Source organism: Osmerus mordax, chromosome 1, assembly GCF_038355195.1.
Source record: "Osmerus mordax isolate fOsmMor3 chromosome 1, fOsmMor3.pri, whole genome shotgun sequence".
Taxonomy (NCBI): domain Eukaryota; kingdom Metazoa; phylum Chordata; class Actinopteri; order Osmeriformes; family Osmeridae; genus Osmerus; species Osmerus mordax.
The window spans coordinates 20,968,998-20,981,121 of record NC_090050.1 but is presented as its reverse complement, the minus strand read 5'-3'; the positions used below and the strand labels follow the sequence as shown (position 1 = coordinate 20,981,121).

Genomic DNA, 12,124 nt, shown 5'->3' with positions numbered 1-12,124 from the left:
GATCTCCTGGAACGGATCTATCACAAATCCAAGCGTTACCCTATGAAACAGTACATTCATCATGTAACCCTCCGCGTTAAAGTAGTCCCAGCTGCTCTCATGTGCTTGCCAGTGGAGAATGAGTAATTAAAAACATACAGGAGCTCAGATCCCTGTGCTTAAAAGGAAGCATTGGCTCTCTTTCTGAGTAAGAAGCAGGAGCAGATGGACTCCATACCAGATAGCATTCATTCCCAAATGGTGTCTCACAGGTAAAGTGAACTACTGCGCTAACTCACTGGAAATATTGACTGACTGACATTGACAAGTGTATGGATACCCCTCAGCAAACCCATTGTCCACGTCTAGGGTTCAGATGCTGTGCCCATCTCACCCAGAGTAACGGCTTCACACATGTTGTGGAGAAAGAGGAAGAAACAGAGATGGACAGATTGAAAAATGTACATTACCTGGCATGACGGTGGGAGTACAGTAATGAACCCCTTACATAAACAAGAGTCTATGGATTGTATTTACTTTGAGTTTGCTATCCAAGGTAGGTCTGACAGTTGTGTATTCACGTAAACTATTGTTTATTATCGCATAAACTGAGATTCATCAACAGTTAAACTCAACTCAGTTTAGTTTTTCACAGTGAAACTCAAAAACAAGTGTCCCAAAAAAAGTAAGACAAATAAACTGCTTCTATAATTAGCCTCAATCTGCCGGGGGAGGACCACCGCTATGCTGCCATATTGTCCAACATCTGTTATGCAGCTTGAGAGAGTAAGCAGGTTTTGTGTTAAGCAGGCAGCGTGTGTATATCATCTTTGGCCTGTATCCACAGGACTATGACAGATTCCTGCAGGCCAAGCAGCCTGATGTAGTGCTCTCAGAAAGAGAAGAGGAGGGGAACTAGAGGAGGAGAGGAGGAGGAATGAAGAGAATTATATTCTGTAACTGTTTCTTTTTTATTTTCGAGGTCAACCAAGGCTCACTGGTGGCTCACACACAGAACCGGAGGTCATAAATGTCCTTGACACTTACCCTAACTCGTAATGTCTTTGGGATCGCTTTCCATTTTCACAACTGGAAGAGGATTACAAACTGTAAAATGTGTTTGAAAGGTGGTCGTTTTCTTGGAGTTTGCCTTTCCCCTACACTTCCCCTCTTTTCCGCTCTCATTCCTTCTATTTTATGAAACACAGCACCATATGGAGGAGATTGCTTGAGCACTGTACTGGAAATTGTGTTGAAAATTTTATAGACGACAGTCTGCCAATAGTATTTCACATTTGAAATGATCCTTTGCTCCAACTCTGAACAAAAGCCTGAGGAAGAAGTCAACATTTTGTCAGACTAGTTATTTGCTTTGTACTTTGGTGCATATAAATTCATGATTTATTAGCTTTTTATATCACACTAAATCTTCTTTCTGGTTCCTTTGACATTTGGCTTCATGCAACAGTTTGTAATGTACCAGAAGAAGAGTCCATATTAGTAAGGTGCCAAATGTACAGCTTATGTGAAACCGTAGGTGCTACAGTGTATATCAGGTTCTAAAAACAGAATAAGTCTGATTTATACCTATGAAACATGATTGGCCAAACCACAACATACTAACTGTTTGTTTAGTGGATTATTTTTCTAAAGGTCCTCATGGTTTTGCACACAAATCCTTCTAAGTTGTAGAAACAGAGCGAAGCGGGACACTTTTTTAAAAGTTCAGTTTAATGCGGAAGTAACTCCACCTGATATGTATGCTGACATCTCCCTGGCTGACTCTGGCATCATGGCTGTTTATCAACTCTGTCTCTGGTACCTATTTGGCTTTAGAAGGTGATAATCTGTGGATTTATCTCATTTTCTTTTTCTATATTTGTGTTGTTTCAAACCTCAGTGTAAGAGAGCAGAGATGGTTGGGCTCACCCGATGAGGAATCATAGTTCCCATACTTTAAAACAGGTCCAAAGATGGACAAACACGCAAGTGTGCAGATTCTTTAAATTGAATACATGTGGAGAGGATAATTGATCTTGTGACCTTAATGTGAAATATATAAATATGTTTTTTGAACAATGCCATTTACTAAACTATCATGCAATTTCTTTCTTGTTAATGTCAAATACAAAACAGACAACTTAGTGAAAATGAGTTTATTTTTCATTATTAATCATATGTGAATATGCTTGGTTAAATAAACCAGACATTTGTTTTTTAAGGACAACATAATAAACATATAAACCAAACACAACTCTAAAAGGAAACGAGGGACTCCTCTCAGTCCTGACACAGAGAAACATTTCATTGCACCACCTCACGTCTCATTGGGTTGTGGCTGTACATACTGAGTGCTCAGCACCCTGTTTCAAATAAAAACTAAATTTTCACTCAGTAAAACTTAATAAAAAACCCTTGTAAAATACTGGAATAAGAAAAACATATGTGTACTTCTTAGTATAAAAAGGTAATCCATGCAATCGGTTTGATGGTCACACTGGCAGTATGGTGTGAGGTCCTTGGCCTGGCACCGACAGCACTGCCTTGAGGGCATCAGAGCTTATTCCTGCCTTGGCTTTCCCTCTGATACCCAACAACGTGTTGCATCATGGCAGCATTTCACCTGGCTTAAGACTGGCCTCTAATGTTAGCTGGGAAACCCCTGCAAGCAGAATGGAAAAGTGTTTTGCTCCTGCTTGTTTTGGGATTGAGAGGTGTGTTCAAATTACAGGGTGAGAGAATGGCCCGCTGGCAAACCTCAACACAATACCTCATTGAGATTGTTGATGGCTAACATCTACTGCAAGTGTTGTGTGAGAGGAAAAGAGACAGAGTGGTGTAGGAGGACAGACAAAGTAGAGCGGGTAGGAAATAAGATGGGGTAGTTTGACAGGGCAGTGAAAGTTGGAGTTTATGTGAAGAGCATGAAATGATGGATTGAAAGTACGTGCCATGATCCAAAGGAAGCATTTTAGTGATTGGTGTGTTTGAATGAGGCATGAACGCTGTCTGAATTTGTGGTTGGAAATACGATTTGATCCAAACCAACATTTTCATGGCATGATCGTGCTTCTTCTTCTGTGGTAGAGACAGAACGGAAAATTGCGTCTGTGATGTTTATGCTTATCTGCCACATTACTGGTTAATTATGAGAGGATAAATGATGAGAGAGTAAAGTCAGGACAAAATGACAATCAATGCATAATTCACAATACCAAACATTTCTTATGTAATGCTAAAGGTTTATGTGTAGGATTCTGACACTGAAATATGTGAAAAACAACTTAATCACGTTCTTGCACTTCTGACAATAAAACAACGCCAACCATTGCTTACAAGTGTTTCACTCTGACAGTCATCTCACACAACATGTTTGTGTCTGAAGTGTGTTTTCAGTGGTGGGTAAGGAAGTAATTTTAAACGGCCTGTTTTGAATCACTTTAACTTTTTGGTCAGGGTCTTTTTGAGGGTGGGTCTCTTCTGGTCCTGGGTGGTGTCCTGGTGAGGGTGTGGCTGTGGAGGCTGTGGAGGCTGGGGGTCGTGGAGCTGCTTGAGGCTGAGGGTCTCCTGGTCTTTGGTCTCCCGTTTGGCCAGGCGCAGTAGACGCTTCATGTTCTTCACCTTGTCCCGCAGGTGGTTGTTGGCCTTCTCCAGGAAACGCACTTTTTGGGACAGAGTCTTCACTCGCTCTTCCTCCTCAAACAAGGCCTTCTGCACAGTCGAACACAGCAGCTGAAAGGAGAAGACAGGAAGTAGTATGTGAATTCACAGGAAGTGAGAACAATTATAAATGGGAAATGTAAATTTCAATGTATACAGTATTAATACAGTAACCGGCCTGGTGTACATCGTTCCATCGATTCTAACATTCCATTCGTCAAAAATTTGCAATCATTATTTTTTATTTTGATTAGCTATCAATTATTTGGAGTGCCAATGAAACCATATCTACCGCCATAATATGGTATCTTAATAAGAAAGTACAGTAGCCTGCACAGATGTGTCCATTGAATGGGTAATCACAGCACTGTAAGGTTAACAGTAATAGTACCAGAAAACTAACTAGCACACTTGTCTTTGGTGTGAAACCATTCTGGCAGTCTGATTTATACATTTCTAAAGACATTTTACAGAATTATCCTACAGGATTTTTCATTCCATGGAACCACACATCCAAAAGCTTGGTCTAATGGCTTCTGGAATGTGATGTTCCATGGCCAGACCAGCAATGCTGAAGTATGTCTCATATGTCTCTCACTATATTCCAATGCTTAAGGCTGAGCAAGCCGCAAGTGGATAGATTATTTTTTTTCTCTAGTGGCAAGCTTGCCTGTGGTCTGAAGAATAAAGAGAAGCGAAGAGGGGAAAAAAACATTAATTTAGAAATAAACTTCTGTTAGGATTGTTTTTCACGCAAAGGAGGAAACTAAGGACATGGAAAAATTAAGTATCTGATAAACAATTTCTAGACAGCAGCCTGTGCCTAGACCTGATCTAAGAGCAGAAGCAAAGTGGGTCCCAGGTAACTCTGTGGGCGAGTGTGGCTTTCCAAACCAACTTGCAGCACTAAAACAATTGCATGAGTTAAAGCAAGTCCTTACAGCATGAACAGACGTAACACAGGATACTGTGATACACAGTAACGAAAGGCTTGAGAAGTCATGAGAAGGAGAACTCCATTCTAAATTGACAACAGATGAGACTGAACCTATATCTCTCCTAAAGCATGGGGTTTGCCCTCAGATCCTAATACTTCCACATGGACGGGTAATAAGAACTGAAGTACATCCACTGTAATGGGATAGCACTACCGTATGTACTGTAGCACTGTATGTACTGTACTAAGGAAAAGTGGCAAATGTGCTGGCTGCTGCAAGTGCTGTATTCCATCGCTGGTTAGTACATCAGTCTGTCAACCGAAGGGACTGAGTTGTGCTACAAAGACTGCAGAGGTCAGGAAGGTAATGCTAGACAGTGAATTCCAAGTAACCTAAGCAGAGATTGAGTTCAAATGAACCTGTGTTTTGACAGGGTATGTATTTTACATAGACCAAAGCTACCCTCAGTTGAAGCTTAGTCTAACCCTTTGTCTGACTGACATTGTTTTGGTGGATTTCATGGCTCTGCACAACAAACACCATTGTGGACACATACCTGGTTAACTACCCTTGAAAATGTCTGAATCTTTAGATAGGTCGTACTCGCTACCTGCAGATGCAGTATACACCTATCTCTGATGGAATGTCCCATCGGTTAGTTTTAGCACAAAAGAAAGCGAATACAGAATCACATTTGCAAAATGACCAAATAATTATAAAATAATAATGCCAGTAATGCCAAGCCAACATGGTGGAAGACACAGCCAAAGCATGCTCCTTGTAATTCCTGTATAGTCCCAGCTCCAGATTAACAGTGACGAAACATGGCAATTTTACGAAGCTATGATTCCCAGCCTCAGGGTGACATTTTCCCAAATGAGAAGAAGGATGCATTGAAACTTCTTGAGAGGAAACAGATGGGTGTCTCAGTTGACTGAATCCCCCTGGGCATCAGAGCAACTCTACATTAACCAAGCAAACCAACTGCAGTCATTTTTAGGGTACGCGAGGAGTAATTTCATGTGTTTCACATGTCAAGACTAAAGTCTGTCACTCTTCAGTCATTCTGGTCTGTGTGCGTGATGACAGCACATGGCTGCTTTGTGCCATGTCCAGCCAGTGGGCCCAATCATTGTTTGCTGTTATTACTTAATAACAGTATAATCATAGCAAAGAAATGACTTCATTGACTTGGCTTCACGTCTTGATTAGAGATCTGAGTTTGGAGCTGGTCATTAGACCTTGAAACATAAACTTGTTCTTTTTCCTTCAATTAGACTGAGAGACAGCTTTTTTTGTGTCGTCAGCACATGATTGAAAACAGAGAACACCGAAGAAAGTCCCCAGTTCTATGAAATAGCACAGAAACATGGCAATGGAAAATATGTTTCTTATACAAAGGGACTGGGCAGAACTTTGAGACAACACCACTAGCGCACACTGACACAGAGACTCACAGATGAACTGTGTTGAGGTTAAGAAGAAATGCACAGTGGGGAAGATTTTTTTTCAATAGTTAAAGAAATATTATAATTGTTTTTGGTACATATTTGGAATCACCCATGTGTATTTAATCCAAACCACTTGAACTACTTTCAGATATTGTCTTAAAACTTAAATTCTACAAGCGTCTCCCATTTGTATTTGATCCAAACCACTTGAACTACTTTTAGATAGTCTTAAAACGTAAACACTACAAGCTTCTCCTTCAGTTGTACAGTATACAACATCCTATAAACATCCTATAACACTTACATTTAGTCATTTAGCAGACGCGCTCTTATCCAGAGCGACTTACAGTAAGTACAGGGACATTCCCCCCGAGGCAAGTAGGGTGAAGTGCCTTGCCCAAGGACACAACGTCATTTGGCACAGCCGGAAATCGTACCGGCAACCTTATGATTGCTAGTCCGATTCCCTAACCGCTCAGCCACCTGACTCCCCCTTGCTTCCCCTTCTGTTCTCTGCACCGTGTTGTCTTTCTCAAGAGGGATTGACTTGGGATGGTTCTGAGAGCTCACCCGGCTGTCTTCCTGGGCCTCCCACTCTGGGGTGTATGTGTGGACCTGGGTGCCAGCCGTGCAGTTGGAGAACTGAAAGAGGCTGGCGAACATGCGGTTGTTCTCCGGAGTGTCAGGAAAGATGGGGTCCTGGAAGTTCACGCCATGGGGGATGATACTGTAGTTCTCATCCATCCTGGAGAAAAAGAATAGGGTATTAAAGAAGATGGCAGTTACTGACACTTGAAAGAAGAAAAAAAGCATAATAGAGAAAGTGAGAGAAGTGTATATTCACACATTATTATTACAAGACCGTATCTGTCCTCAGGCACATAATAGGTCTGCATCTCCTGCCTTTAAACTGGGGCAAGAAGAAGACAAAAAACAACACATTGTCTAAAACGTTTGTAAAAACATCCCTAATTTCTACAATGTTAGTTTTGGCTAGCCTCCAAAGCCAGCTTGAGGAAAATTACACTTTTTACTCACATTCATGTTTGCCTTGCTAAATAGCAGCGAATATGGACTTTAAACTTTAAAGTCAATCATCAGACCCAATGAAAGTGATTTAAGGAAGGAAAACAAAGATGTTCCATTGATTGTTTCCTAAAAACATGAGAATGGGAACCAGACCCATTATTCTCTTACTTGAGTGACATCATTGTAAAGGAAAGAATTTGAGAAAACTAGAAGAAACTGCGTGTTTATCTGACGTACAAATAGATTTTGTTTTTTTATTCTATGCTGTTATTCACAATCCAACAGTATGTGCATCTGGTCTCCACTGTGTCTCCCTTCAGAGACATCAAAAGCTTGATTATTATTTCAACGGCCATCAAAACTGATGATGGCAACATAGTGCACATGTAGGTTATATGTTTACACGTTAGGGTGAGAAGTTTGCTTGTAAGACTGTGTCAGCCTGTATCTGGTGCGTGTGTTTGTGCATATATTGCCATGTTTTGTCTGACCCCAAACAGCGGAGGGTCAAGGATACTGTTGATGGACTACAGCAGCTCTTGTATAAGCAGATATACAAGGGGTCAACATTGGGGACAGAGACAGAGGATTCAAAGGATGAACACCCTCTCATGTTTAACTGTGCCTAATTTGAGCCAAATGGCTTCACATGCATCTAACTCGCAGGCCATAACACGCTCACACGAACCCACAAAGAATCCGGTGTGAGTGTATTGTGTGTACAATGCATGCTTGTATGGTCGGTGTGCTAAGTTTATTAATATGGATCATTCATTTTCATTGTTTCTGCCATTTTACTGTGCTGCATACTAGAAACTGTGCTATATCTGTGTCTTCCCATGCAACCTGATGGATATATTGCCAAAGCATGAGACAATTAGTCCCTGCTGCACTAAAGCCCAACATATAAACCAATCAAATACTTCCAGATGACATAATAACATCAACATGTGCTAGTAACCATGGCTTAATTGCCTGTTTCCACTGGTTTTAATTCTTTCCCAGCTCCCACAAATTCCATTTCACTTAGCAGACACATAATTGTGTCTGAACCACTTGAGCTGCACACTCTCAGGATCATTTGCCTCTGTGCTGTCCTGCCTAGCCCAAAGTCTGTGTGTTGTCTCTGTACCAGTCGACCATGAAGTCACTAAACTTAGCTCATAAATGAAGCTGTGTATTACACAAGCCGCCTACTATCTGTAAGATTGTAGTTAGGGATTATTCGGTGTTTGTAAAATTGAATGGTCTCTAGAGAGATTACACCACACTCTCAGACCCCTTTCCATGTCTCAAGTCAAATTCTCCAAACTCTGTCACCCCTGCTCTAGAAAACCCCTTTGGTTGTCTCCCGTTGTAACCTTGTTTGGTCAAGAGCATATTGCTTTAATTAATGTTTCCATGCAGCCTTTCTTCTATTTCGTTGGATTTTTCGTGATGGTTTGACTGGTGAGATTTGCCCCTGCCAAAATGGAACCAGCTGGCTGGTTGGTTCATGGTTCAACCACATACCAAACAATCATTGAAAGAGGTAAACTGGAGAGAACCGCTGGGATTTGCGACATACCTGAGCCAAACACTGGGCATAAAAATGGTCTAAAAAAGCCTGCAGAGTGATACCCAAGTCTACACATTCCCACATGCTGAAGGAGGCCGTGAGACGAAAAAGGTCATCATCGACATTTCAATTCCATGTACCAATAAATCTCATATGTTACTGTAACTTTCACAATAAACAGCTCCACACCAACAACCCCTCTTTATCAGAGAGGGCCAACAGTCTTGTGTCTTGTGATGCTCCCTGTCCAGCTCCACTGCACTGAGATTTATGAACTGAACTTGTGGAGACACCCTTGAGAGAAACTAATGGCTGCCATGACCCCTTAACTACATCTGCCAAGACGAAAGCAAAAAGATAAACTCTGAAGTCTTCACCAATTCATGAACCGTAAAACAGCACAGCTATAACCGTGGTTCAATCTGCTTTACACAAGCATACAATCACCCAAAATAATAATCATTTCCATCACTTTGCTTAGCAGTCAGCCGTTCTGGTGGTGATTTTTGTGCTAGCTAGCATGTGGCACAGACAGGCAGACCTCTGAAGCACACTATATTTTGGGTCCTGTGGGAAATCCCTCATTGCATTTTCCCCTATGTTAAACTTCCCTTCGTCCTGTCCTGGGCACCAGTTTTCGTGATTGATTGGGAGAGGCTGTTTCTGTTTCAGACAATGTTGTTAAGGGGGACTATTACAGGAAATGGGAGCCCACTGGAGACCCTGATGGAAACTTTTCAGCACTTGGTTGCTGATTCAGCGCCTAAGAGCCTTCAGTGTTGCAGAACTCTAAGAACAATACATGCTGGAACAGGAGACTGTTCTCTGTTCAAAGATTCGAGTAGAGTTGATCTTTACAACTCGTGGTCTAAAATGCTTAAGACAATGATTTCCACCCAGACAACATCTAGCCACCCTCAGTCTCTGCGTTTCTCAAAGGAAATTGCCATGACATGCATCAGTGCCTGGCAATGGTTTACTAACTTTCTTCTTTCACTTGAGTGAACGTAAACAACATCACATTACATTTAACTGTTTCGGTCTGTTTCATTTGAGTCTTAATTACCAGCTTAATCTTTGTAAGCAGCTAAATTGGGCTGTCCTTGGCCCGTGGCAGGTTGTTTATAATGATGGATCCGTAGCTGGGGTTAATGTTGGCATGTTTGTAGACGGAGGATGATGATGCAGGATCAGGAGTGGGCCCCTGCCTAAGGCTGTTCTACAGGAGACACCGGTTACATCATCCAGTTACATCTAACTGTGGAGAACCGATTGTTCCCAAACTGCTTGTGTGCAGAATAACTCATCAAGCAAGCACAGTCATCAGATTAATACAATTGTGCGTGTCTTTATAAACACATTGATAAGAATGTTATTGGAATAGGATCTCCGTGGGGTGTTGCATAACATTTCACTTTAAGGTGGACTGCCTTGGAAAGACCCCCCTTTGATCTGCCACACACTTCTCCATGATAGGTGCTGAAAAGATGAGGAGCATTGTTGTGCCAGCTGCACTTAAACCTGTTGGTACAAGTCTCATATCTTTTCTGTAACTCAGTTAGGGTGTCTCTATGATGGGAAAGCAATAGAGTCTGTCCCACTGTTGGAGCGGTGACAACACACTGAGTGTAAACTCACAGCTCTGATGGTCTGAAATCTAGCCTTGGGCTGCTTGGGAACAGTCAGCTATTATAATGACATGGTCTGGAATGTGTTCTTTTCTCATCCTATTGCCTCTCTTTGGTTGGAGTCCCACACATTACGAGTAATAGTGAATGAGACCATTCGGTGTTGTTGATAGTTGGAAGAGTAAGGCACTATATCAGTGAGAAGCACAGATGTGTTGGGTATCAGATATGGCCTTGATGTGGGATCAAATGAAGGATTTCAGTTGCTTGTCTTTCTCTCCATCTGGTATGCTATGCATACTAGAGCCTGTGACAGGTGTTGGGTAATCAATGCAGTGCATCTAGGAATCTATGCAGGGTGGGTATTGTTGCAGTTATCCAATATCATAGGACCCTAATCCACTTGCTCCAGTCAGTGGCTGTTCATCTCACTCATCTGAGCCTTCTGAGATGGGAGACAGGTGTCTGAGGAGGGAAGGGGTGAGTTGCATATATCCAGCTCTGTCATTGTTAGTCAGTGGTTGAAGGGGTTGAGAAATATGTAGGCCTACTGTAAAGATACACACATGACTGTATGCGCTTGCACCCACACTTACCCACACACATTCCTAAAACTTAAAATGCTTCTTTAGACCACTCTTTTGACCAACAATCAATGTGACCCTTGACTTTTTATGAACAGAGCATTAGTGTTCAAATACTGTTGTTTTCATCATATAGGCTATTCATTGCTATTTTGATTGCTGAAGAATAAACCCCGAAAGTCCCAGTTTCTCACCTAAGGAAAAAGTAGTAGGAGTTGTTCTCTGTTACGCTGTACGAGTAGCAGGGGAAGTAGCCCAATCCGGTCACATTGAACCTGGAACCAGCGGGAACCTCCAGCATGCTTCCCCACGCCTGGTCGCACTGCAGCTCTATTTCCGCAGAAAAGAAGAGGTCCGTATCGTACTGCCATGGTAGATAGTTATAAACACTGTACGAGTCCTTATGCATCGCGAGCACCTTAGCGAAAACGATTATCTCCGCGAGCTCTGCGCGGCAAGCCTCAGTCTGCGGTCTCCAATCGTGGGGAAACTGGCATCCCCACACTCCGCTTATCCAAGTCGCCAGAAATAATGCCCGAAATAATTCCATGGCAAGCGATTGTGTTTACCAAACGTAGCCACTATAAAATGCAATCAAATCAAGTCAAAACTGACCACGATAAATATATTCTCATCTATCTGTGACCGAACTGTATTCCATAGGCTTGTGCGCAAATGCGCGTCACCAAAATGTGGACAGTAAGCACAATTAGAGTCCTTAGGGAATAAAACTGCGTGGATGTGACTGACAAATACCGAAAACTAAACCAGCACTGGGGTTCATTAAGTTAGATCAAATTTGTTCAGCTGTGTTTCGCAGCCTCTACCTCTGAGCTCTACAGTCTAACATGGTGCTCTAATATTACGCGCTCTCCTGTATCCCTCAGTCACAGTGGGCAGACACAATGAACTCCTAGGCTGTCCACGTGTGACACATAACCGACTATTAGAAATATGATTATTTTAATCTTAACTGCGACTTCATTTGCTTATATTTATAAATGTTCTATTCAGCGTAATATCTCAGCTACATGTATTAGGCTACATCCAGGAGTGTTTCTAAGCATATGCAACCTAGGTGGTCGCCCACCCTCCATGGCGCCTCCAAATACAAATATTTTGGTAGCAAATCAATCTACCTGTAATGGATATATTGAAAAGAAAAACACATGCATTATTGTGTTGTCACACTGTGATTAAACGGTTGTTACACTGTTTTGCTGTTATTACACTGTTGTTATACTGTTATCACACAGTTTTAATGTTGTTATTAAACTGTTGTTACACTGTTGTTACA

General features: G+C 41.8%; 1 protein-coding gene across 1 annotated transcript; it reads right to left on the bottom strand.

Annotated features, from left to right (window-relative positions):
• Positions 1-2,120: 2,120 nt before the first annotated feature.
• Positions 2,121-11,567, bottom strand: ccdc3b (coiled-coil domain containing 3b). Its single transcript, XM_067242183.1, has 3 exons — positions 11,022-11,567; positions 6,599-6,773; positions 2,121-3,711 (listed from the first exon to the last, which is right to left on the bottom strand). The coding sequence occupies exons 1-3, from the start codon at positions 11,375-11,377 to the stop codon at positions 3,415-3,417; spliced, it is 828 nt and encodes a 275-aa protein (XP_067098284.1). The 5' UTR covers positions 11,378-11,567; the 3' UTR covers positions 2,121-3,414.
• Positions 11,568-12,124: the final 557 nt, after the last annotated feature.